The sequence below is a fragment of the Gouania willdenowi genome, chromosome 6 (assembly GCF_900634775.1).
Source record: "Gouania willdenowi chromosome 6, fGouWil2.1, whole genome shotgun sequence".
NCBI lineage: Eukaryota > Metazoa > Chordata > Actinopteri > Blenniiformes > Gobiesocidae > Gouania > Gouania willdenowi.
In genome coordinates this window covers 17,435,881-17,463,581 of record NC_041049.1, presented here as the reverse complement: position 1 = coordinate 17,463,581, position 27,701 = coordinate 17,435,881, and the positions used below count along the sequence as shown (strand labels likewise).

The following is a 27,701-nucleotide window of genomic DNA, read 5'->3' as shown; positions in this document are numbered from 1 at the left end:
ATTTCTGTTAGATTGAACATTTATTTAGTTACATTTCCAGCATTTGTTTTATAACTGTTTTATTCCTAGTGGATGTTTTTTTTTAGCCTATGTTTAGACATGATTTTGCAAGTGTGTAGTTTTTTTTAAATTTTTTACCATGATTGTGTGTTCTTGTGTATATTTCTGTTACATTCAAATTATGTAAGTATAATGAATAACACAGTTTCATTGTGAATGTTGCACAGGTTTGAGTGTCTTGCGTAGGATAAGGATGTGTAGAGGATGTCATTTTTAACCTCAGATACTTTGCATTGTCCATAAAGGACACATTTTTTCAGCATTTGAAAGGACAAATGACCATTTATCTTCAGACAGTAAACATGATGTTTCAGTAGCTGCCGGTGATATGTGTGTTATCTGGCGGATGCTGTGACGGTGATATCAGAGCCTTCTGGAGGCGTGCGCGTGTCCTCAGCTGTGATCAAACTGCTCTGCTCCTCTCAGCACTGGGCACTCAGTCCTCCTCACATCCACGATGACTGACAGGACGCTGTGGATCACACTTTTATTCTCTATTTGTGGACTTCTGGATGCATACCGTGAGGACCCTACTGCACCATTTCAACACATTGCTCTTTGTTCTTGACAATATACAATATTTAATATTTACTTTGTTAAATATTCTAAACTTTTAATATTGCCATTTTTAATTTGACTGGTGGTAATCACTTGTGATCATCCTTACACAGGAGACAACCACTACCATGCTCTGTTCTTGAGGAAATGCTGTCAGGAAGGAATGCTCAAAGCAGAGGACGGCCAGGACTGTTCACTCTACCTGTTCACTGCCAACATAATGTGCAGGTAAGGTTCTACTTCAGTACAAAGTCAAGGTCAGAGGTGTTATAGGTCCTGTTTTATTTTTATGTCCAAGAATATATGCATTACTTTCAGTTAAAAGAGAATATTTTGAACCTGATAAAGAGGATTATTTCATCCTTATATGATTATTTCCATTATTTGCTGCCTATGATGATCAAACCGTAAAACTCATCACTTTAACCTGACAGTTTCATCTTTGATTTTTGGATATATCTCTATTATATTTGTATTATTATTCTTTCATCCTATTTTATTTTCTCTACTGTAATGTGTGCAGTTGTATTTAATACTTATTTAACTAACAGTCTGTTATATACTCTTTCTTTCTTTTTTCCTTGTTTATTCTTTTCATTTGTAATAGTTCTCGAGCCTCTGTGACCCAAGTAAATAAAGTATTTCTGATTCTGGTGTCACAAATGTAAATAGCATTATGGACACAACCACCAATTTAGGATATGGCTCATCAATAATGACGACTGCTATTATTTCTGTCATAATTTTGTTTCTATTCATGGCTTTTAAAACAAATGTAAACCATATTTCTAAAGCTACAGTAGTGAATTGGAGCTGACGTTATCGTTTTATGAAAGAGTAGAAGTGCATGTTGGTTTTCTGTGTTTTTTTTTAACATTTATATTAGCAGTTATCAGGAAGCTAAGTTATGGATTCAATCTGATCAAGTTCCACTCAAATACAGGAAGTAGTGACCCTAGAAATATGGTGCATATCTTATGTATCATATATGTAAAATGCTCATGTCTTTGCAGTGTTGGGAGTAACGATTAACAGTAATATATTCCTTTTTTAAGTAACGCAGTAATATAATGCATTAGTGAAACAAAAATCGGCAATATATTACTTATTACTCTCTAGACTTTAATGAATTCCACTAATATTCCAATGAAAATGAAAAAAAGGAGTAAAATTAAAACCGTAAATTTTACCCCTTTCTCTGGCATAGAAGACGAACCTCTGCATTGTGATTTAATATCCATTTGACTGTGCTCAGGTCATAAGTTAATCTATTATTTAGACATAAGGTTTTGGTTTAAGTTATACAAACTTTTATTTGGTGTCTTGCCTTTTTGGCTCTGAGCTATATTTTATATCTTATTTCAATTAGATTTAAAATGTATTTACAGTCATTTTACATTTCCAGTCATTTGTTTTATGACTGATTGAATATTGTAGGATGTTTTTGTTAGCCTGTGTTTAGGCATTGTTTTGCAAATGTTGCACATTTTAAAGCATTGATTATATGTTTGCATTGTTATACAGTATAAGAATATGTTAAGGTTATGAAAACTGATTCAAAGGTCAAAAAAATATTGTATGAAATGTGGTGTCACATTTGTAGACATTAGTCTGTAATGGTATCAATTTAATTAGATTAGTATTTTAAAAGTAACTTAAAGTAATGTAACTCAGTAGCATTTTGGAGATGGTAATATTGTAATACAAGTATGTTACGTTTTTATGCCTGTAACGAGTAATATAAAGTGTATTACTATTTTAGAGTAATTTTCCCATTACTGCTCTCTTATACCTGCACCTTATTTATTATAGATTATTATCATTGTTAATGACTAATCATTGTTGATTTAGTCATAGTATTTTGACTAAAATGAATTTAGTCAAAGTTAGTAAATTTAGCCATCAGGGTTATACTTGTAGTCTAGTTTTAGACGATTACATCTGTTACATATATAATGGACTAAAATATTGTATAGGAGAACACATGAATTATGATTAGATTTCATCCAATTTGACAAAATTATCAATTTGTTTGTATTAGCCAACAAAAATGGCAATATATTTTAATATAGTTTCGTTCACATGTATTTCATTTTAAATTATAGACAATTATAGATAAGTTTATTGAAGTCATGGTCTCATTATTGTCACTTAAAAACATTTGTGGACAAAAACTGTGATGAAATTCTTTAGTTGAAAAACTGACACTGATTATTAGTCTTCTGTAGATATGGTTACGTATATTTCTTCCACTGTAAGAGTGGTAGTAGAAAATAGCAATTTATTTTTACTTACTTGGAATGTGTAATTATGATATTATTCTCTTTGAGGTCTACTATAAACTGCCATGTTGAATTGAAAAGACCATAAAAAGTGATCAGACAGAACAGGATAATGTCTACACCATATGTTAGAACAGGGTCTAAAGTATGATTAAAATAACAAGTTGGTTTGTTTACATTCTGTGTGAAGACCATTTTTTTAAATTTATTTATTCATTTCCTGAAAATGCAAACCAACATAGATTCCCCATGTACATCAATCAATATCACAGTCCAAATAAAACATTTTCATGATTGAAGAGGAGCAGTAAGAGTAATTAAATTCTATATACTATACTATAATATTTGTGCCCCCTAACTTAATCAATACATAATTGATTACCCCACCAACTTTCTCTGTCATTCCACACAATTTTTACTATTCTCAAACACCAAATCAAAATTTACAAATCATCCCACAAGTCAACTTTCTAAAGCATAATTAATTAAATCACAAGGTAAATAGGACAGATCATATACAGTTCTTGTGATATCATATTTGATGAACGGGGCACGTTCCCTGAACGGGGTCAGCCCTATGGTCCCACAGCCCTATCATTTCCAAGATATTTTTCAAAATGAGGCCCTATGTTCCCACAGCCCTATGTTAGGGTTAGGATGTGTACTGTTCATTAAAGAATTATAGAAAGTTAAATGTGTCTAAATTGCACTAACTGATGGAAGTGAGGGTTCGTCACTCCACAGCAACCCCATATTGGAGTAGCGGTGTTGACCTCAAAAGACTTTGGAAGCTATAACTATCTCTTTCAAATCGCCGGGATCGAGTGGCGAACCCCTAACTACCAGGGATATGAAAATAGTGGGAACATATGGCCTAATTTTGAAAAATATCTTGAAAATGTTTGAACATAGGCACTCTCTCTGATGAACACAGTATTTCTTGGTGGTGATTTTGCAGCATTACTGCTCAATTCTCATGTATTGTTTGCCCTGTGCTTGCAGCATTATCTCTGAGCAGTGTTGTAAAACGACACTGAAGGTCATCCTCTGTAACAAAGGCATCCAGATGGCTCAGCAGCAACAGCCCTGCGAGATGTCCTTCTTTGAAGACGATATACCAGATGTCCAAAGTGCCAAGGTGCTTCTTTTTTCTATTTTAAATAGTCTTCAAAACAACTCACACATGATTACTTTCTTGTTCCATTTAAGTTTGTTTTTTTCTTTTTTCTGTATAGATGTGTTGTGACTGCTGCTCTCTTGGCCTAAAATTATCAAAGCAGGAGATAGGCTGCAACCTCCAGGACCTGTCCTTAGGGGAGCAGTGCAGAAACGTTGCTCTAAGTTGTTGTAACAAAAATAACACAGCTGAAGGTATAAACTTCTAACTATGTGTGACGTTCGTTTATATGGCTTATATATGGTGGTGGGATCAAGCTTCCTGATTGGCTGTAAGAAATCAGATGGTACAATAGAGAGTTAAAACCTCTGAGAATATACAGTATCAGGTATGCAGGATGCGTTTCCTATGTGACTTTTGCCTGTTGTGTTATGATAATAAATCAGTTTTTGTTTGACAGCCACAAAGATGCCCAGTGTGGTAAATACTGCACCACCCAAAAGCTGTGCAGGTTTGATATTATCTTTGCTTTAATAACATTTAATATTCATTTCTTTCTTTTGAATATTTTTTCAGTTGCATTATGCTTTGTATGCATATATATTTCTTTTTTTTTTTTTTGCTACATTATTGATTCTACTTTGTGTTTTGTGTTTGTTCTGCTTCTTTCTGACATACTTATATATTTTCTGTTTTGTCACTTAAAACATAAATAATTCAATACAAAGAAATGAAGAATGTCTTTACTAACACTTATTTCTTTGATGTTTTCAGTGATTCGATGCTCCCAGCTGTGTGTGGATGGTGTGTGTACCTGCCATCCTGGCTATCAAATGCAAAAGGATGGAGTGAATTGTACAGGTAGAAAGACGAATAATAAGTAGACAGATTTAAGTTCATTTCATCCTAGATAAGGTGGTTTAAAGTAGCTGTGGTAACACCATCCAGGTTGGTGAGAAAATGTGGTTTTGTGTCCGATAGCTCAAAAAGAAAAAAGAAAAGATTATTCAGCTCCTGATGAGGAATTCAGGTCACCTCTTATAAATGTATCAGTGCTGCTCAATGCATTTGCATTTGCACATTAAAACAAGAATTCGCCTGGATATAAGATGGTGTCATCACATGGCTAAAATACAGTAGCAGCATTAAAGAAAAAACCCTGGATTTATGAATTTGAAGGAAATAGTAAATATAGATGTTCTGATGAGTATGTTTCTTACTTGCATCACAATGTATTAATGTTTAGCTGGTAGCTTTCTGTTGGAAGCAAACATTTATATCTTGCAAGCATATTATTGCATGCAATGCTGAAATAATATTTACTTTTTATTTCAGGCTTAAAAGTTTGCTCCTGTTTTTTTTTTCTTCATCTTATTCCTGTGGGCGCTACTTCAAATATGTTTATGATTATTGGCCTGGTAGTAATACATAAATGTGGGAGCAGCTAGTGAGTTGTAAAACCTTTAATATAATAATCTTCCGTGAACATTTTAGTTAGTAATAATGTTAGTTTTTTTTTTTTTTTTAACGAAGTAAAATTTGGTAATATTAATATGCGTAAAAGTGAAGGGAAAACATGAATCCAAGGCATGATGCCAAACTATTTCCCTTTTTTTTTTGTCACTTTCATTTGTCAATGAAAAAAATGATTCCCAATATTTTTTGTGCATTTATCACACAGAAAGTTGGACCCATATTATCACAAAGTAGTAACTCCAGGAACAGGGTTGTTGATATATATACATATGCATATATAAACCAACAACAGTCTGTTGCTTTTCACAGATTTAAATGAGTGCCAAACAGCAACTCACAACTGTACCCATGAGGAAACCTGCGTTAATAATAATGGCTCCTTTGTCTGTCTGAGTGGAACCACCTGTAAGCCTGGCTTTGAACTCACAGTAAACAATACTTGCAAAGGTAATGACTCCAGACAATCCAGGAAAAAAATGACTTTCTATATCAAAGCCTCACCCATAAACAGTGACTATATGATTAAAAAAAAACATCTTTAATCTTTAAAATGTGATCTTTCCTTTTTTTTGGCTTTAGATATTGATGAGTGTGCTTCAGCGACCCACACCTGTGGATCAGACTTAGTTTGCACCAACACTGAAGGCTCCTTCGACTGCATTCCAAAGGACGAATGTGCAGAAGGTTTCATTAAGGACACCAAGAGAGCCTGTGTTGGTAAGGATGAAGAATTAGAACTAGATCAGCTTGTGTTTCAATGGCTTTTCTTTTTGAATTAGATATAAATGAGTGCTTAGTCATTCCCGAGCCGTGCCACGCTACTCACACCTGTATCAACACCATCGGCTCCTTCATCTGCCGCAGTGACAGTGACCCATGTGGACCAGGATTTGTTCTGACCGTGGACAGACGCTGTGAAGGTTGGAGTCCGTTTGAGTTCCTTTGTATTCTCCTTCATGTCTTTACCTAAAAGCTGTTATTGTTATGGCAGCACTTAATTGGAGTTTTATTTGTCTCTTATAGATATTGATGAGTGTGAAACAGGCCATGTGTGTGGCACTGATAGGTGCGTGAACGTGATTGGTTCATATCGCTGTGAATGCCAAACTGGCTTCACCTTCAACCAGATGGCCAAAGTTTGTGAAGGTACAGATTTAATTTTTCACATTTTCTTTTTCAGTTTTGTCAGGAGTGATCATATTAATAAAGTGCAATAAAATTGGAAATCTGCATTTTTACTTCATTTCTATGTCTGTGACATCATCATGTGTGTTTATTAGAGGTCAGGCAGCCACAGCTACAGGAAACCTATTGTTATCCTTTATGTCCTTTTTCTACTTCAGAGGAAATTCTACTTCTCATGCACAAAAGAAAAATCACCAAGTTTTGCACAAAGATCCATCCAGTCCCATGTCAGATTGACTTAGCTGATAAAACAGGCCAATAGTCTGGCACTACAGCAAGTCTCTAAAGTTAAACATTTTGAAAATTCACAACAAATCAACCAAATGTGCTACAGATTTGCAACTTTTACCAAAAGACAAAAAAAAACAAAAAACTTTTGGACTCTCAAACCTTTAGTGAATTATGAATTTTTTTTTCTTTTGATCTCATCCCACAATTTTTTTCTACAGTACATCCTAACACTAGACGACATGAACAATCCACACAGATTTTCGATTAATCACAAACTGAGCCGACAGTGCACAGAAATATTTGACTGTAAATACTATTGTAAATTAATACTAGCAAATTCTTGCGAAATATATTTTTAATGTTCATTAAAAAAAAAGACGACGTTTTAAGTTATTGTAGATGGTGTTTGCAAAATATCAGTATTTAATGCCAAAAACTGATTTTTAATTTATTTTTAACAGCATTTTGCATTTTGCTCTCATGCAAACAATTGGAACCAATGCAAAATTGTCATTTTTAAGCATCATTTTTATCACTTATTTCATCAATAAATCCTTGTTAAAAACAAATTACCAACATCTCCATGTTATCGAGATGCATTATGTGTATTTTAGCATTTCTTTCTTAATACCTGAAGTTTTGACAGTCGACGCTAACAGCTGCTGTCTAGTTTTGCCTAAAATTGCCTGGCCCTAAGCATTGCTGCTCAGCAGCTATAATACATTTTGTAATCTATGTCATTTGTCGATGTTGAACAATATTGACCAAACTCCTTTTTCCCCGATGCATCCTTCCTTTATTATGGACTATTGTGTTTTTGTCTTTTGCAATTTTGGCATTGGTTTCTAAATCTACCCAAGATCAACTGATTTTAAACGTTGTGACTAAAAGCAAAAAAATATACAACCATCAAAGACTCAGTTGGTAAAAGACTCAAATGTTCTCTTTCTTTTTTGGTGTACAGTTGTTTCTATCTCTGACTGCTTTCCTCTGTTTTTCAGATATTAATGAGTGTATGAACTCCTCTGTGCAACATTGTGCTCAGAATTGTGAGAACACACGAGGTTCATTCAAGTGCAGTTGCTCCACTGGATTCAATCTGGCACATAATAATAGAAGCTGTGAAGGTACGATCACATTATTTGGCATAATAATAAAGTTGTATAATAAAAAAAAAAAAAGTCAGGGGACGGGACCCAGATAAGCAAACTGCTTCTCTCGTCTCCTTTTTCGGCATGTACAAAAAAAAAAAAAGTGAATGTAACCATGTCGGGAAAAAAACTGAATAAATAAAATAAAAGTAAATAAATAAGATTTATAATACAGTAGTGTGAAAAAGTTGATGTGATCAATGCATAAGATCACATGAGTTTTGAATGTGGCAAATTATAGCTTCATTTTTTATTAGTCGATGAAAATATGAATATATTTTGATGTAGTTTTAGTCACTTAAAAATAGTCAATGAAAACTTTGACAGAATACAAACTGCTCAACTGGACATATATTGTGCTGCTCATACAGTATATACTTTGTCACATGTCAAGGTCCAGAGAACCAAAAGGCAGAAAACATTATTTCTGAAAAAAGTATTGACAAACAGTATTTAGAATAAGTTTTAAAAGCACTCAAGTTTGGGATTGCTTTCAGACTTTTATTGTGCACATTTTTTTTTTATCTTGTCACAGACCATTGGTTCTTAAATGATTGGACTCTGTGAACCATTATCACCTTTTGATTAAAATAAATAAATAAATTAAAAAAAAAGCCATTACCAACACTGAGGAAAACATCATGTAGTTTGATACAAAAGTCCCAATTCATCACAGTATACAAACACAAATACTTCAGCTTAAAGGTGCAATATGTAGAATTTTCAACTTTTAATATATGTCTTAAATACCTAAAATAAAAATTTGAGTGTTAAAAAGCTTGTCCTTAGCCGTCATGCTATATGTGATTTTTTTTTTAGACTACATAGTTATATATACTTTAATAAATATTGCCAGCCCGGCCAACCTGTAGTACCTATTTTCCACCAGTTGGGTGAGTATAAGCCTTTTTATAGCAGAGCAGCCCCTGAACTTGACCATCTCTGGTAACAAACATCCATAAACATATTGAAGATGCTCTACCTGTGAGATTTACAACTAACAAACTACTGCTTAAACATCTTCACTCATGAACGCATCACACATTTAAAGCTAACGATATACATCGGCCCGCATGGGCTCGCCGAAAACATTTGCGTGGTGTAGCAGAGAATATTGTCACCTGTATATTCAGTGGTCAGGACCAGATATGGCTGAAGTGTCGATTTTACTGAGTAATTTTTGTGTTTTACTTTGTGTTTAGATATCGATGAATGTGCAGCAGAAACTCACTCGTGTTCTACATTAGAGACATGCTTCAACGTCCAGGGGGGGTTTCACTGTCTGTACTTCCACTGCCCGCAAAACTTTGAGCGAATCGAGATGAAGTAAGTGATGACAAAAAGTGTGTTCATACCTCTTACTCCAGTTTCTGATTGAAGAGCATCAGCTCATGCACAAACACAAAATGGCGGCGATACATGAGCATTTTCACTCATTTTCACAATGATTACTGTATGTTGATACAGATGCAGTAGGATGAAATAACTGGAAGGACAATTGTTGTATAAAGTAACATCTTCATTTCAAATCCAGTTTTTACTCTTTTACTTCATAAGAGCAATTTGTCCTCCGCCCCTTGGGCAAAAGTAGTTGACAACCAAATATTATCTGACAATGCTGTGGTATTGTCAAACATTCTATCCCATCAGTGCATTAAATCTGGCCCACGGGCAATTGATCATATTATTGTATTCCTATTATTTATAGTTTGTTGCACTGTTTTAGTAAAAGTAAAAGAAATAACACCAATATGTGTATTATATTTACGCAAATATTTAAAAACAATGACTTATTTCCTGTTTAAATTTCTATTATGTGATGAGTATGTTCAGGATTTCCATACCATTAAACATTTTTGTAAATATAAAATAATTTTGAGATCTTGACAAGTTGTTTTAATTGTAAAGTAAAATATACATTGTTCAGTTATAGATACCTATGGGCCTTGTTAGAGCACGATATAAAACTATGACCAGAAATGTAACAAGACCAGAAAAGTGATAAAAGAAAAAAGTAATAAAACCCAAAATGTTACAACTGGTCAATAATGTAACAAGACACTGAGCCCAAAACGTAAAAACTTTATGTTATTACGTACAATATTGTCCATAATGTCCAATGGGCTCAGCGTCATGTTACATTATCGACCAGTTGTAACATTTTGGGTTTATTTACTTTTTTCTTTTATAACAATTCTGGTCTTGTTACATTTCTGGCCATAATTCCATATTGGGCTCTAACAAGGCCCATACGTATCTATAACTGAACAATGTATTACTTTACGAATGAAACAACTTGTCACGATCTCAAAAATATTTTATATTTACAAAATATTTTTAATGGTATGGAAATCCTGAACTTGCTCATCACATAATAGAAATTTAAATGGGAGCTAAGTCATTATTTTTAAATATTTGCGTAAATATGATTTTAATTTTTGTGTTATTTTATTTTTACTTTTACAAAAACAGTGCGACAACCTATGAATAATACATTTTTTTTTTTTTTACATTTTTAAAAGTAACAAATTGGGTCTTGTTATATTTTGGTTCATTGTTACACATCAGGCTCTAACAGACCTTTGTGGATCCACTGTGATCTAAATGATGTAATACACATGTGCCTTTACTTTTCTTTGAAAAAAAAATCCTTATGTTCATTACACGTTTTTGCAAAATGAAATTTAAATAAATAAAATTGACATGTTTTCACCAACACAAAGGGGAAAAGTTGCAAACGTCATGATTTATAGGTTATTTAATGCCTTGGTTATACTGGTCTGACCCTCTTTAGATCTGCTCTGTTATAGACTGTTAAATTCTATAATTATGTGTGGCAAAGATAACTTTACACTCACACGTACAATAATGAGTAAGCTATAAAAATGATGTGTTTTCATTACGATTCCCCAGCTGTACAGTTATGGAAAGCCTTTTAATAATCTTATTGTGTAATATCAGGACATCGTGTACCACTAGATGGGGTTTGTTGGTTGCTGAGGATCACATCCACGTGCACAGATGGTAGCTGTCAGACAGAGCGCTGCCATTTATATGCACAATCTGTGTGTTTCAAATTAAACTGTGACAGATCAAAATGGCTCATTTCTCTCTGACACACACACACACACACACGTTTGGCATGATTTTGGTGGATGTGTTGTGATTGTCTTTAATGTTGAAACCACCTTTTCCCTTAATATATCCCAAAAAGCCTTGCTGAATAATCAAGTAGGCTGTGCCTCAGTGGACAGTTAGAAAAACAAGGGTGGCCCTTGTGAATGATCACCTGGAGCCTGGTTGAAAAAAAAAAAAAAAAGGGGGCTCAATTAGTGGTGAGCAGTGATTTCTCTGGTGAGATGGATGGTGTTTGGAGTGTTGGTATTGGGTCGTTATCAGTTGATTCAGTCAACGTGATGCCAGACGGCCAGTGGTCAGCTGGATAATCGTAACCAGATTGATTTTCCAATTCTTTTTTTTGGTTGTTTTTTTTGCTGCATTTACACTTATGACACATATGGCAATGCAATTCCTTAAAATCAATGGCTTATATAACCACCTTAGTTTGTGCAAGTATACAAAACATTGTGTTTTGCTTGTAAAAAATACAGTAATCTACGTTCATTAATAATCAATGATAAATCCCTGAATTACTTTTGTGCAACTTATTCAACTTCATGTTCACTTCTGGTTTTCTACCAGCTTGTATTTTGGAAGTATTGCAGTGGATGTGGATTACCACAAATCCTCCCTGTGGCTTGGCCTCATCCTGGGTGCACACTGTACTGTGTTTACCACACTGTACTCACCTGCTTTGCTGCTGATTACATGGCTCAGCTCTGTCTGTAGTGGTGTATTTGAAAGCACCGCTGTCTTCATTTCGGTGATCCCTCTCCACCAAGATCGTCGGGTTTTGGCCTCTTTGGAAGTTACAAATTGCTTGGTTAACCACTGAGGTCTATAGCACTATTCACATGTTGCCAGGTTCTTCTGTTTGGACATAACTACAGCGCTTTGGTCGAATCCACTTTGACCAAAGCCACTTTTTTAAATAGTCCAATAACGAAGTTGTATGATACGCACACTTTTCCTCTCACTTGTGTGTCTTCCTTACCTTGTTTTTTTGTTTTGTTGTTGTATCCACGATTTATTCATTTTCACCCTTGCTGTCTGTCGTCTGTAGGACTAAAGGAGATTTGTCACTCACTGTGCGCTGTGTGAAAGACTGTCAGCCCGAGGACATGATCTGTCATGGAGATCCTGTTCACATCATCACACACAGTGTCCTCATTCTGCCAATCACTGAACAACTACATGAGCCTCAGGGTGCGTATGACAAAATCTAAAGGCTTTTAATATGTATGTACCTGGATATGTTGATGCTTTGATAAGGTACAAAAAAAATGGTTCAACAGTTGCAGGTTTGTGTACAAAGTCACTCCAGAGTTCTCTATTTATGGGAATAAACACTTATAACTTTATATTTTAACATACATAGGGTAGATCAAGTGCACCTGTGCCGAATTTTTGTGTGGCCCCCAAATGTAAACTCACAAAATGACTCCAAAAACGGACAGAAAAATAGAGAAGATAACCATAAAAATACACAAAAATGAGAAAATGTGCAAAACGATGAAAAAAACACAAATGGTGCCAAAAACACAAACGAAAACAGAAAATGGCAACAAAAACACATACAATTTCATAAAAACTTACTGAATGATATCAAGAACAACCAACAACAAACATACACAAAATGACTACAGAATCCTTCAAAATGAGACAATACACAAACTTCAAGAGATTCCAAACTTACTTTGCTGTTCACACTGAAGATATAAACTATAAATATCAGGAAATTACACCAAATGACACCATTGATTATAGCGTCTTGTATGGCAGCTCTGTGAGCGTGAATGGGTGATTATGAAGCGCTATATAAATCAAGTCCAATTACAATTTACCATCTTTTGTGTTTTTTGTGTCATTTAGTTAATTTTCCTCTCATTTTGTGTGTATTTAGTGTCATTTACTATATTTTTCTCTCATTTTGTGTGTTTTGGTGACGTTCGTTTTTGTTGTTGTTTTGGACATTTTTCTGTTTTGTATAATTTCATGGTTTTCTTCGTCAGTTTGTACAAAACAACAACAAAAAACGCATGAAATATTAGGAAAAACGTAATAATCTAAATAATTCCAAGAACACACAACAAAATACAAAAAAAAAAATCACCACAAAAACTCACAAAATAAGAAAAAAGTACCTCAGATAACCATAATACACAATACGCAAAATATTACCTATTATCTGAAAATATTTCAATTTTTTTCTTACATTTTTTAAGACTTTAAAACCTGGTGACATTTCAGTGGTTATATACTACTCATATCAACATGTTTCTCCCCTTCCACAGAAATCATCATGCTGCGAACAATCACACCAGCTCATCAAGTGGAACCTGACCCCACTGAGGTTTTTTTTGCAATACTAAGTACTGACGCGTACTTATCTTTTGATGTCGTGAAACGCACTGAGAATGGCATGATTGTTGGTAAGAGAAGACATTTTTTGTCAATTTACAACGAAAGGCAACTGGTTCACACCCCAGTGTGTTCTTGCTGTTGTGGACAGTTTTATAAAGGCAAGAACTGTAAAGCAGTCACTGATTTGAACCCGTGTCCTCCTGCAGGTGTGGTTCGGCAGGTGAAACCTATCCATTCACCCAAAGACATTGTGTTGGAAGTCGGGATGAACTACGTCAAGTCTGGGGTTGTTTCCTACAGGAATTATGTCCTCCTTCATGTCTTTATTTCTAAATACTTGCCTTGATCTGCACTTAAATTCCCACAGGTCTGAATTATGTTGATTTAATGAGCTAATAAAATTTGTAAGAAATTGAGAATGAACCTGAAACTGTTTGTCACTGGTCTAATAATATAGCTTTTGCACATACTTGGTCAAAAAACTGCAGGATTTACATCCTGGAAGAAGAGGACGGAAAACCAGTTCTCGTCAAAACGATGGACAACTTGGGAAAATACAAAGGATCCACCTAAACAACAACACTACTGATGGTAATCATGGATATGGACCCAGATCTATATAAACACTGGAAACAAAACTCAGACTGTGATTATTTTACGGAGACCGATTTAAATGTGAAACCAAGAGTAAAAAAGGTCTGTCATTTATTCATTTCAATTGCTAGGTGGTGGGGTGATTAAGGATTACATTAAATTTAAATTCAAAGTGTTTATTGTCATATGTGCAGTTAGAAACACGTTTTTTTTTTTTTTTATACAATGAAATTACTGCCTTGCTTATGAGCTGGGATATAATAATGTGTTTATACAAGTTAAATCTAACAGTGGAAAATACAACACTGCCAATAAAACTAACAACAGCAGTTAGAAACACGCTTATGAACTAAGATATATTACATTAAAATACTGCCTTGCTTGTGAACTGGGATGTAGTGATGTGTTTATACAAGTTGGATCTGATCCCATCATCAGACAGTGGAGGATACAACACTGCCAATGGAACTAACAACAGCTGGATTACCCTTGATGTAGAGACAAAACAAGGTGACATTGTGGATGAAAAGGGAAAAACCTTCCAAACACCTTCGAAAGAGGAACTATTCTTGAACTGGAGGAATGCTAACAACGTCTGGCAGGGAACAAGGCGAACACAAACAAAGATAGAGAGGACAACACTGACTACAGATGGACGTTCAGAAGAAATCAAGAATGTTTGACCAGAGAGACATGTAAACCCATGTAAATTTGCGATGGTAAAACAGGGGACGGGACCCGGATAAGCAAACTGCTTCTCTCGTCTCCTTTTTCGGCATTTACAAAATCAAAAACAAAAAAAATGTAAAAAAAAAAAAAGGGAATGTAACCATGTCGGAAATAAACTGAATAAATAAATAAATAAATAATAAATAAAGTTTGCTGTAATTTCTATCTATTGTACAGTCTTTAAAAATAAGCTGCCTAAAATAATGATGAATTAGTAAATGTGTTTTTTTAAAAAGTGTTTAAAGGGTGTGGTTTTTTTAAGACAGTAGTTTTACTTGCTATTTTGCTCTGAAAATCAGCTTAAATGTATCAATGAAATTGATATTTAATCAATGAATGAATAAATGAGCTCAAAAAAATATGTTGAAAATGAATCAAAACGTCTATTTGGTATTTGTACAAGTTTTTTTTGTTTTTTTTTTAAATTTTGCAAACAAGCAATATACAAGGGCATACAAAATACAAATAAATATGAGTGCCAGGGGGTTCACATACAATCAAACATTTTAGCAACTGTACAGATGTACAGTAATAGTTTCTGAACTTTTTTTTTTTTTTTGGATTCCTTAATGTGATTTATGTAATTAACAAGTTATTTTACTGGTTACTCTAATAAAAACACACGCACATGCTTTGGCTCCGCCTTTATCCTGAAGTCACCCAATAGTCTATCAAAGAGAAACCCGGAAGTCCCGCCCATCGCATGCATCAGGCAAACATGGCAGCGTCCTCCGAGTGCACTCTGCCAATCTCAGCGTCTATCGCTGCAGTTTTAAACGAAACTGACAACCCACATCACCTGCAGGTATTAAAAAACTTCACTTCTGCACTGCGGGGTCAGGAATACAGGTATGTTTAAGAGTGTTGAATGGTTTTTCAGGTAGAATATTAGAGGATGCTAGCTGTGTTTGCTAAGCTACCGTTAACTCGTCAAGTCATCCTGGTGTCGGTGCCTGCTGCGGACTGCTCTGTTAGGATGCTACACAAGCTTTATTTTTCTACTTTGTGTGAAATAAAGTGCATTTGGAGGTTTGTTTAGCCTCTGGGGCTAAATTTATTTATAAATTATAATTAAAATCGAATTCCAAGTTTGCTAAAAATCGTGAAGACCTTGCATTTACAGTTAACAACAGGCCGAGTTTCCTCTTTGAAAATATAAATAATACATTATACTCGTGTCTAATTTCATTTTGTCGTGAGTTCCTGTTGGTAACACAATTAATATTGGTAATAAATAGATGTCACAAGAAGGAGACAATGCATCACAGTTTTGTGTCGGTGGCTACATGCTTTTCACACTTATTCCTTAGACAATGTATGTACAAATTACGTTAATTGCTATGTAATGTAAGACGGTGTCCTGGTCTAATCATTTAGAGTAGCTTTCATCACATTAAAGTTGGGTTGTACATCTAATTACAATGTAATGTTTTAGGTGTCTCTATTTCTGGCACCAACGATTCCTTGAGAACTACGATAATCTCGATTACAAATGTGATCGATTAATTTTCTCTCTCGTTTAAAAAGAAATTAAAAAAAAAAATGGCATTTTTGTCATGCTTGCATGTGTCATCTTTGAAACCACATGTAAATACATATTTTTGTGATACTGTATATGCTTTAGGAATGTCCCGATACAACTTTTTCACTTTCCGATACGATACCAATATTGCATACATACTTTTATAACTTGTTTTGTAATGTGGAATGTTAGAACATGTTTGATCAAGTGATGTTACTCAAACAGAGAACAATAATCAGCAACAGTAGGTATGAGAAAAACTGACCCATTTAATATTTACCAATTGGTTACATACATTTTAACCTTCAGCATAATATCTACAGTATTTTATAATTGAACTAATATAATATATATCGGATAATTTAGATGCAGTCCGATATAATCCGATATTTGTTTTCCGGCTGATATCGGATCAAGACACCCTATTATGCTTGTTTATTCTTTTTGTAGTTTTCTTAATAGATATATGTAAAAGAAAAGAAAAAAAATAATCAAAATTTTCTCTTCAAAAATTTAGGTATTTAGTTGGTTTTATTCAGTGATCTGTCTTTTTTCTATTGTATATTTAAAATGAAGCTTTAGTTAAGCAAAAGTATATCTTATATGATTACTCGGTTGACTGGTGATGAAATAATTTATAGAAAACACAATTACCCAAATATTTGATAGCTGCAGCCCTACGTCTCATCTTTTAGTCGTATTATATTCCCTTTGTTATTGTCTTCTTCCATATACAGTATATCTTTATTGGGTTATCAAGACAACATAAACATACATTTTCAAACAATAAGCATTTCACTCATTTCCCCCCCTTTTTTTTTTTTACAACACAAACATCTCCCTCCCTACTGGAGAGTCACGTTCACATGATATAAACAAAAAACCAAATAAGTTATAATAAAGAGCAAACAACAGTCTCTCCCCAAATAAAAAACACAGGAGGGGTGAACATTAGGAGTGAGTATTGGCAAGGATGTTGCAATACGATACATATCATGATACTTGGGTCACAATACCATATTATTGCGATATATCGTGATATCGCAATATTCTACCCAGTTAAAATCAAAATTAAGCATAGAGATGGAAAATCAAGTTGATGTTCATCAGAAGATATTGATCATTCAGATGACAAATTGAGTCAAAACTATTTACTTCAAAACATCCTATTTACAGTGTTATTAGTGTTTTTGCACATTTTCACTGAAAAGAAAGCACAGTGTTACACACTGCCATCATAAAATAAAGTGCTACAAGGTTCTTTTCACTGAAACTACTGTGTAGAAGCCGCAAAGTAACCATGGCAACATAATGACGGCATTGTAACAACTGTAAGTGAGAACATTAAGGATAAATCACCCTGAGTTACTGACAATGCACAAAAATAAGAAAAAATAATTTCTCCTATTGTGTAATCTGAACAGATTGTATGAAAATAAATGTCTGTGCATACATAAATATTGCAGGCATTACACCCTGCAATCATAAAATCAAGTAACCATTGCAACACATTGAAAGCATTTTAACCAATACTGAAATATTGCACAAATACACAAAAATATTGATTAAATATCCCCACAAAAAATAAATAATAATAATTAAAAAAAAATTAAATTTTTTTTTTAAAGCGGCACCCAAAAAATCGTGATATATCGTGAAAACCTAGTGAACAGTAACCCGAACAACAGAACATTTAAACATATAAGGGATGTTTAGAGGACAAATTCAAAGTGCTCAAAAGTAGGGGTGTCTCGATCCGATATTGATATCGAATATCGGTCCGATATCAGCCAGAAAACGATAACCGGATATTATCGGACTGCATCTAAAATCTCCGATATATATTATATTATATTGTATTTATTCAGTAGTAGAATACTGTAGACATTATGTTGAAGGTTAAAATGTATGTAACCAATTGGTTAATAATAAATGGGTCAGTTTTTCCTCATACCTACTGTTGCTGACTATTGTTCTCTGTTTGAGTAACATCACTTGATCAAACCTTTTCTAACATTCTACACTACAAAATGAATAATAAAAGTACGTATGATTTGTGCTGATATCGGATCGATGTTAAGAAAGGTTTACTACTACTAGGTTTAGATATGTGGCCTTATTGGCGTACCAAAGCCATCCATCCATTTTCCAACGTGCTTGCTCCTTTTTTCATGGTCACAAAAATCTTCTGGGGCCTATTCCAGCTGTGCTTACCAAAGCATAGGAAACAAATATTTGCTCAAATAAAACAACTTGAAAAATAGTTAGGTTGGGTCTGCGTGATCCCTGAAGTATGGCAGAATTTTATAAGTTAATTAAGAAATATTGGAATTAACTCAATCAATCAATAAAACTGTATTTAGAATTTTTCTTCCTAATTCTATTGCAGATCAAAGTACTTTAGAGAAATTTGGCAACGCGATTAGGGATGAGTATTAGCAAGGATGTTACAATACGTTACATATCACGATACTTGGGTCATGATACGAAATGATCGCGATATTCTACCCAGTTAATATCAAATTTGAAAATGTGTCCAGCAGTAGAAAACACACGTCCACAAAAATGTGAAACATACAATAAGAATAATGTTTATTAAATATCAGAAGAAAATTTTTTTTATATATATTTTTAAAAATCGATAAAAAAAATAACGGTTTAAAATCGGCACCCAAAAAATTACGATATATTGTGAAACAATTTTTTTTCACACCCCTAAACACAATTGATAAAAGTAAAAAATGATTAAAAAAAAAAAAAAGGTTTAAAGACTAATGTACACAGAAGTAATTTAATAAGATAATTTAAAAAATGACAAAATAATAATTGAATAGTCAGTCTTGTTTAGAAAATATACCTTATTGTTAAAAAACTGATAGCTTATTTGGCTGAAAACAATACATTTTGACTGCCTTAAGTCATATAATAATTTCCCAGTGATGGCCTTTTCCGTGTGTGTTTCTTGTGGTCAGAGATGCTGTGGAGGAGGAGGTATTCACTAACCTTCTGAAGGTGCTAACCAGACTGTATGAAGACCTACAGACTGCTCAGACAGACGATCTGCAGTCTTTGGATTCACAGCTGCAGCTGTTAGCAGAGTGCTTCAGGGCCCAGAGAAACTGCTGTGTGCAGAGCACGCGCAACCAAAATCTGCTCAGGTATGTCCAATGATGAGTTTATCCTCACGTAGGTGTTATTTAAAACAGTTTTTTGTTGCATAAGTGAGTTATTTTGTTTGCAGGGAACTTGGCTTCATTAATGTATCTTTTAATATCCTAAAACTACATCAAACCCTGTTGAGGAGCAAGGAGGCCTCGTTTGAACGTAAGTGTGGCTTGGAAACACCAATACGTAGCAGAACAATTAGAAAGACTTGTTTGTTGTGGATGTGTTTTTTCTCCATGCCTTGTGTTCAGCTCTCCGCTGTGGGATCCAGTTTCTCGGTAACATAACAGTTGGAAATCAAATGTGTAAAGATGACATTTGGTCGCTGATATTTCCAGATCTGCTGCTGTAAGTTTTTAGTTTCTTTACAAACAAAAATACTGTCATCCAAAATATAAGTTTAATACTGTAATATAGTATGTACCGTAATAATCAGAATCAACTTTATTGGCCATGTATGTTATACACACAAATAGTTTGACTTGGTGAACTGTGCTCTCTCTAACAATGTAAATGTTTAATAATAACAATGAACGAGAAAATATAAACAGTAAATAAAGACTAATATGTACAAAACTAAATAGGATGCGATAATAAGATAATAGTTCAGTAATGCAAAAAGGATGGTGAATTAATTAATTTATTTTTATTTCATTTGTTTATTTGTTGAACTGAATTTAACTTATGAATAGAGCATGAAATGCGCAAAGTCACCAGCAGGAGGTGTTGTAGAATTAGCTCAAAGTGCTGAACATAGGGATTGATTGATTTTTTATTTATTTATTTTTTAACCTATCCAGAATCAGTATATTGATTTGGATCATCTCCAGAATCTAATCATTTCTTTCTTATTCCATTTTGGATATTTCCTGAAATTGTCAGAGAAATCCATCCATTAGTTTTGGAGTTTCACTGCTTACATGTCGCTAAATGCTTGTTCATGTGGATCTTGTTGGATTCTGTCTTTCTTACTATGGACTCTATATTTTTGTTAAGCCCTTTGAAATGACTTTGTTGTAATTTGCGATATATAAATAAAGTTGAATTGAATACAAATGATGAAATAAAATAACACCGACAAAAAACACCACATCTTTGGCAGAGTCAACTAAATATTCAAAATTGCACTTAAGAGTTTTATCATTAAATAAAATGCCCCATATCAAAGTGTCCTGTTTTTTACTTTGTGAACAGGGAGCTTCTCAATAGCAACGACGACAAAGTGGTGAATTACACCTCTATGGTTCTCCACACGTGCCTGGATGACGTCAAAGTCGCCGATTTGTCCGATCCAGAGAATCCTCAGGTTGCCCTCAAGGTGATGGAACTGTGCAGGACACAGCCTGATCTAGACTGGACGTAAGGGCAAATACGATACGCCTCTATGATGTCTCCTATATTGTTTTTTTCCCTTCTTTTTTGTCCTTTTTTCCTTTTGTGTTTAAAAGTTGACCTAATACATGAATGAATTTGCAGGGTGCTCATAGCAACCCAGTATTTTCTCAGGTCTCCTGCTCTGATGGAGAGCATGTACACAGGGATGTCCCACACTGAGAGGTATATTACATCATTATTACTATGACACTTAGAGAACATGGAATTTAATAAATAAGATGAATATACATTTGTTAAATTATTATAAAGCCATTTTCTCTCAACCTTTTTCTCTGTTTTTTGTGATATATATTTTTAAATAGTGATTGATGTTTGAATATTTATGCAAGACTGAGACAAATAAACTGAAACTGAAAACTTTTATGGAAGTGATACAAATAGCCAGTTGTACAGTATGTTGTTAAAATACAGGATGCTAGCTGTGTTTGCTAAGCATTACACAATCATGTTGGGCGTATTACAGATGACTGTGATGATGGCATCATGTGATGTGTTTCCCAGAGTCACTCTATTAGAGCTGATGTTTGCCCAGCTGACAGAGGAGGACTCTGACTCTGAGTGCGGCATTCCTCCCAGTGTGGCCCGTTTCCTGGCCTCTGCCTTCCAGAATGGCTGTGGGGCTGTACTTACACTTGCTACAGGTTCTGCATCCAATGACGAGGTACACACTGCTTGTATATAATGTTTTAACCGTTATCTGCAGCTACACCAAACTTGCCATATTTTAACCTATTTTCATCACTTTTTCTTGCCACATTTTTGCTCCTTTTGATGCATTTTTGCTACATTACTCCCATTTCTGCCACTTCTCCATCAAATTTCAATGTCTTTTTTGCACATTTTTTCCATTTTCAGCTTTTCTAAACCCTGTCCACCACTTTTCCCACCTAATGTTGCATATATTGACCCATTATTGTTACTTTTAACCTCTTTTCACCATATTTCATGCTTATTTTGGCCAATATTCACGATTTGTCATACCCATTATTTGCCAAAAGTGTCTATTTGTACAGTTTGATTTAGGGTTCGGTTATAACCCTATATCGCAACAATTTTTAGGGTTAGGGTTGGATTTAGTCTTAGTCACATAACCTAAACTGGCCAATGAGGGGTTAGAATGACAGTTAGAATGTCGGTATATTGATACAGCAACCGTATGGACATTATTTGCCACTTTGAACTAATTCTTCCTACTTTTTTCTGCCACTTTTAAGCCAATATTGACACTTTGAACCCTTTTTAACACTTTTTCTGCCAGTTTTTGGCCACTCTAATTTGCAACTTTTAACCAATTTTAGTGGTTTTTAAAATCCCATTTCACCACCTTTTCCACCATTTTTGGTCACTTTTAAGCCGTTTTATTTCTAATTAAAACAAGAATTTACATCTGTAAAATGACTATATACTATGGCACAAATAATACTAAACTTAATGGATAACAGTGGATATTATTTTCAGATAAATAGATAAATGTTCTTATCACAGATTCATAGAACAATGGACCATAATCTTGCTGACTTCATGGATGGGCCCCAAAAAGTTCTCCCCTTTATTCCCCCTTATAGATGGTCCTGTCTTCACATGACTGTTCTTCAATGTTCATGTCTGTTTTCAACCACCTTCAGCTACAGTGGGGTCCCTGGTCTCTGGTGCCTTTATTTTGGGGGTCACGGGCTGAAAAGGTTTAGAACCACTGCTGAATAAAAGTTGTTTTTTGACTAACACCTGTTGCAATATCTCACAGGTCCTGCAGGAGGCACTGACAGTGATTAGTCTGCTGGACGTGCTGTGTGAGATGACGTCGGACCACAAAGAGTTCATGTTTTTGCAGGGGCAGTCGGACCTTCTGGTTTCCACTGTTGGTAAATGAACAAAAACCATTTATTCGACCATACTCAAACAAGCAAACATATACTGTATATACAAGTTAGAGGAAATAAATATCAACAAACTGGTGTCTTCTTTTACATTTTTTACAATATGATTGTGTATTTGCAGAGCTCCTTAAGCAGGTGCACACCATCGGCAAAGCCAGTAAGAATATTTTCAGTGCTGCTCAAAACTTCTCCTCGGTGAGTGGGGATGGAGATGAAGACTCTTTCTCCCAATCTCCCGTCATCAGCTTTAAAGCTCATCTCATCAGGCTGATCGGAAACCTCTGCCACGGCAACAGCAGCAATCAGAACAAGGTTGGGACTATGTTAGGTCTGTTGATCAATTAAATCACTGCTTTATTGAGAGCATTATATTTGTTTTTGAGGTGTTAACATCCATCCTCGGAATAGATTGTTTTTACCTCTACTGATTTTTTAAATTGTATATTTTGTATTCTAACTGTTCTCTAAACCAATAGTATATGAGACCTTTCTTAACACCCTCAAACACGTTTTAAACTCGGGCCCTTTAGAGCATATGTCCAACTCAAGGCCCGGGGACCAAATCCGGCCCTTTGGAGCATCCAATTTGGCCCACTGGTGAAATACATGATATAAGAATAACAGCGTGAATCATTGTGTGAAACTTAGGTGCTCACAGTTTTTCTGGTGCTTGTATCGAATGTTGACAGTCATTTTAAATGTTTAACTGTTGGAAAAAAAAACCCTCAAAATTCTTACACAACATTTTCCTTAATTAAATTGAAAATAATCACAAATCTAGGAAATTTAAAGTGAAGGTCCTGTTGAGACTGATATATATCACTTATTGCTTGGATATTGTCAGTTTCTTACATATTTTTTTATTGTATGTATACGTACAAGTGCAAACTATGGCACAATAATGTTGAAATTATTTTCCACATAAAACCTGTGGCCCTCTTGAGGTCAAACTGCTTTGTATTTGGCCCCTGAACTAAAGAGTTCATGTAAATGACCAACTAATTTTACTTGTAGTTTTCTCAGTCCCTCCAAATACGCAAATTCCATCAGACTCCTTAATATTTGTAAGTAATGTAAGTAAGTGTTTATTTTTATAGCACCTTTCACAGACAGGTCACAGAGTGCTTTATATATCCACTCATTCACACTTACGCTCACACACCAATGGGACAGACTACTATTTGCTGAGCTCATAGTTTTCTCATGCTTATATCACATGATGCCAGTCATTTTTAATCTGAAATTCTTGAGAGAAAACTCTATATTTTTCCAAAATCCTGCAATTTCCCTCAAATTATTTCACAAATTAAATAAAAATTGGTCACAAAATCAAGGAAATTTAGGGGAAGTTCTTTGGAGTTTTGATATTGTTGGTGCCTTCCATACTTTATATATCATTTATATGTGAAAGTGCATATTAATGTTGAAGTTAGTAGTTTTTTCCACCTATAGTCCACGTATAACCGGTGGCCTACATGAGATGAAACTAAAATGAGTTTGACCCCCCTGCCCTCCAACTATTCAAAGTATTACGGTCAAAGATTAAGAGCCAATTGGTGCATTTCAGGAAGCTCCAAGGCGTCGCTTGCTGTGAGTGCTGGTCTTTAGGCCTGGGCTGTCAAACCACAGGATCTCTTGAGGACAGCGGTGTACAAATGACAGAACCAGAACATCTTTGTTCTTTTAACACAGCAGTGTCCTTTCTGCATGTAACTGTGAATCTCCTCTTCCTTTAGTTCTTCTCGCCATCAGCGTCTGTCATCATCTCATCGTTAAAGTGGATAATGTGCGATCTCTGTTGTATATTATGGGCCCGGCTCTAGAAACAGATTGGTGGAATGCTTGTGGGATGGCCACCCTCAGCTGGCCTCACTGTTAGATTTATGGATGCTGATCTGTGGTCTGTCAGTGGTCAGGAATCACCCCATATCTGTTTTCACTAAGACTTCTTCCAGTAAACCAAATGTCACAGCATGCACCTTCAGGAGAGATTGTAATTTAAGATGTGCATTCAGAGAGCTGAGCGTTCTGTTCCGGCCTGTAGTCAGCATCCACTCGTTTGCTATTCGTCTCTTTATGGCTTTTAGACATAATGTAAGCATCCCCAGGCGATCTCACGAGTAGGAAATATGTTCTTCTGACAGTTTCAATGACATTTTCGTTTTCTGAAAGTCAGCAGTCAGCCCTTGTGCTGTTCCTCCCATAAGTGTGTTTGGAGTGAAACCACAACGGGGGGCAGCAGCTAGCAAACAGTAATCAAGCCCATAAAGTCAGGCATGTGATAAAGAGCAGATCTCCCTGTTCGTGGTTCACAAGCCGTTTCTATTTTCTCAAAGGTTTAATGTGTGGGTCAAAACAGGCCAAACCTCTACCCACCCCTGCTCCGTGCTCTTGAATCACGAGCCTTTTATACGCTCCTCTGACTTCTATAATAACTTTCCTTCCTTGACACTGCCTCCAGGAAATAGACAGAGCCATGACTCTTCTCTTGTCGCTGCTGGTGGATCTGTTCCCCATTATGTTTAGCACTGGTTACAATCGAATTCGATCCAAGGTCACCTCCGACTTAATCCTCATTCATTCACGTCACGATCACGCCCCTCAGTTTGAGAACCGCAGTCCTAAACAAACCCACAACCACATGACGGCTTTTGCAGTCACGCACGGAAGGCTTAGCGAAGGACATATTCTCCCTACAATACAAGCTGAATCTTAAGTTGTATTGTATTTTCTCAGAGCGCCGCAATTATTTTACATGGATTTAATGCTAATGTCTGTTAGTTTTTGCATGATATGATGAGGCTGCCATTTTTTTAAAAAAATCCCCTTCACTCCTCAAAAAGCTCTTGGCTGAATGATTTCCTGTTGCTTTGTTCATGTAAAAGCACATTTTATTCTTGCAGTCTAATAGAGTGGGAAAAAGTAAGCTTGTGGCTTGTGCACCAAGGTTTAGAAACGACAGCAAACGACTGAATTGAGCTCAGATTGATGTTTTTTCAATTTGAATATGTCAGTATAGTTGTGTAGTGGTTACTGTTTGGCCTCAAAGCAAAAATGGTTTCACTCCAGGCATTTAATAAGAATAGTTGAACACTTATGATCATTACATATCTATCTGTACCTATTTTGTTGACAGTCACTCAGGCAGGGGTGTCAAACTAATTTTAATTCTTGGGCCAAATACGGACCAGTTTGATCTAATGTGGACCAAAGATTTTTTTGTGGGAAAAAGCGAAAATTTGGTTTGCACTGCTACGTTTATACTGTAAATAAATAGTTAAAGTCTGCAAGTATATCAGTCTCTGCAGGATCTTAACTTACATTAACCTGATTTTCGTATTTTTGGGAAGTTTTGTGAAATAATTTGAGGAAAATTTGCGATTAAATATGAGATTAAAAATGATTGCCCGTCATGTGATATAAGAACTGAAAAACTGAACTCTGCAAATATTGTGGATTTTAATTGAAATTTTGTAATTGGTGGGGCTGCCATATCTACAACTGAATTAAGTGGTCTCATCTTTACTTTCTTGAGCTGGCCGAATTTGATGCTCTAAAGGGTTGGATTTCGGGCCTTGAGTTTGACACATGTGCACTACGGTAAGTTATTGAACTAATAAGTAACACACAAAAAATCTAATAAATTAATTTTATTTGAAACTAAGCTCAACAAAACTCTGGACTGCGTACGGATTCTAGTTTTGTTTCAGTTTGTTTTGGGCCTTTTTGTGTTTTCTCCACATACATTAATTTATTTCCCTTTGTTCCCACAGGTGAGAGAACTTGAAGGCATCCCACTCATCCTTGACAACTGTAATATAGACAGTAACAATCCCTGTATCCTTTACCGCGCCGTTCAGTCAATCACAGCTTCTAGGAGTCACAATAATAGTCTGTTTGTTTAAATGTTTGTTTTTTGGGCTGTTTTATTTTTTTGGCACCATCAGACAGAGCTGAGTCACAAACCTGTAAAAAGTGTGCCTGAACAATCACCAGGAATTCAGTGCATTATGTCATTGTCTTTGCTGTGTGAGGTCATCAGTCCAATGGTGCTGGTGCATTGATTTTGCTACAGATTAGCACTGGTAGCTTCATCAGTCATAGGCAGGGTCATTAAATCCAGCTTTGTGTCTGGGGACTGTGGGGAGAAAAGTAAGGCTGGTGGTTGAAAACACTGCATTAGGCTGCTGTTTGAAAGCTTTTAATGGGAGAATTGAGTCCCTGCTCAATTACAATCATTTCACACAGCATTCACAAACACACATGGGCACAGATGATGTTTTTGTATTTATATTGAATTGGCTTCTTTTCTGAAAAAGATTGTAAAAGAAAAACCGAGTTTGAAGGGGAAACCTGAGAAGCAGTTACCTGAGGTGTTGTAAAAATACAGAACCTGTCTATAGAACTGAGTGAGCAAAGGCAAACAGCAGCCATTCAGGAGTTTGAGATTAACAATTTGCTTTATCTATTGCTGTTATTCACTCACTTTTTACTCTCTACTGAAACTAATCTCGTACTGGGGTGTCCCAATCTGATTGAATATTGGTTTGATATCAGCAACAACACGAAAATAAAACAGACAATTATTAGGCTTGCATCTAAAATCTTTAATTTAATAAATATTGTTTAATTAGATGTATTGAATTTTTTTTTTTTTAATTTATTTTACTCATTTGCAGATTATTCTTAATTTTAAGGTTAAAATGTGTGTAACCCTTTGGCTGATAATAAATTAGTCACTTTTTCCTCATGCCTGCTGTTGCTGACTATTGTTCTCTGTTTGAATTATGTCACTTGATCAAGTTTTTTCTTACATTTCACACTACAAAAGAAGTTGTACAAGTATAAATGGTGCTGATATCGTATCGGATCAAT

The 27,701-nt window shown here is 35.0% G+C and overlaps 2 protein-coding genes across 5 annotated transcripts in view; both read left to right on the top strand.

The window, feature by feature from the left end:
- Positions 1–240: 240 nt before the first annotated feature.
- LOC114464765 (fibulin-1-like) lies at positions 241–13,974 on the top strand. Its single transcript, XM_028449303.1, has 15 exons — positions 241–581; positions 732–846; positions 3,903–4,038; positions 4,136–4,271; positions 4,478–4,528; positions 4,792–4,878; positions 5,803–5,940; positions 6,073–6,210; positions 6,273–6,413; positions 6,517–6,639; positions 7,911–8,036; positions 9,263–9,386; positions 12,244–12,386; positions 13,475–13,612; positions 13,751–13,974. The coding sequence occupies exons 1-15, from the start codon at positions 518–520 to the stop codon at positions 13,888–13,890; spliced, it is 1,800 nt and encodes a 599-aa protein (XP_028305104.1). The 5' UTR covers positions 241–517; the 3' UTR covers positions 13,891–13,974.
- A 1,583-nt stretch (positions 13,975–15,557) lies between these two features.
- atxn10 (ataxin 10) overlaps positions 15,558–27,701 on the top strand; it is a 31,693-nt gene continuing 19,549 nt past the window's right edge. For all 4 annotated transcript variants that reach the window (XR_003674257.1, XR_003674258.1, XR_003674256.1 and 1 more), the window contains exons 1-10: positions 15,558–15,716; positions 19,362–19,547; positions 19,631–19,713; positions 19,806–19,902; positions 20,749–20,913; positions 21,031–21,111; positions 21,451–21,610; positions 22,694–22,811; positions 22,948–23,138; positions 26,600–26,663. Coding sequence is in view for 1 of the 4 variants with exons in the window: in XM_028449307.1 (XP_028305108.1) it covers positions 15,571–15,716; positions 19,362–19,547; positions 19,631–19,713; positions 19,806–19,902; positions 20,749–20,913; positions 21,031–21,111; positions 21,451–21,610; positions 22,694–22,811; positions 22,948–23,138; positions 26,600–26,663 (1,291 nt within the window). In the remaining 3 variants the exon portion in view is untranslated. The remainder of the gene's footprint in view (positions 15,717–19,361; positions 19,548–19,630; positions 19,714–19,805; positions 19,903–20,748; positions 20,914–21,030; positions 21,112–21,450; positions 21,611–22,693; positions 22,812–22,947; positions 23,139–26,599; positions 26,664–27,701) is intronic.

What these genes read in the sequence shown, in the direction of transcription:
- LOC114464765 (XM_028449303.1), top strand. Translation starts at nt 518, where the DNA reads ATGACTGACAGGACGCTGTGGATCACACTTTTATTCTCTATTTGTGGA. An exon ending in ACTGCCAACATAATGTGCAG is followed by an intron (nt 847 to 3,902) that starts GTAAGGTTCTAC and finishes CTGTGCTTGCAG; the next exon opens with CATTATCTCTGAGCAGTGTT. An exon ending in TAATAATAGAAGCTGTGAAG is followed by an intron (nt 8,037 to 9,262) that starts GTACGATCACAT and finishes CTTTGTGTTTAG; the next exon opens with ATATCGATGAATGTGCAGCA.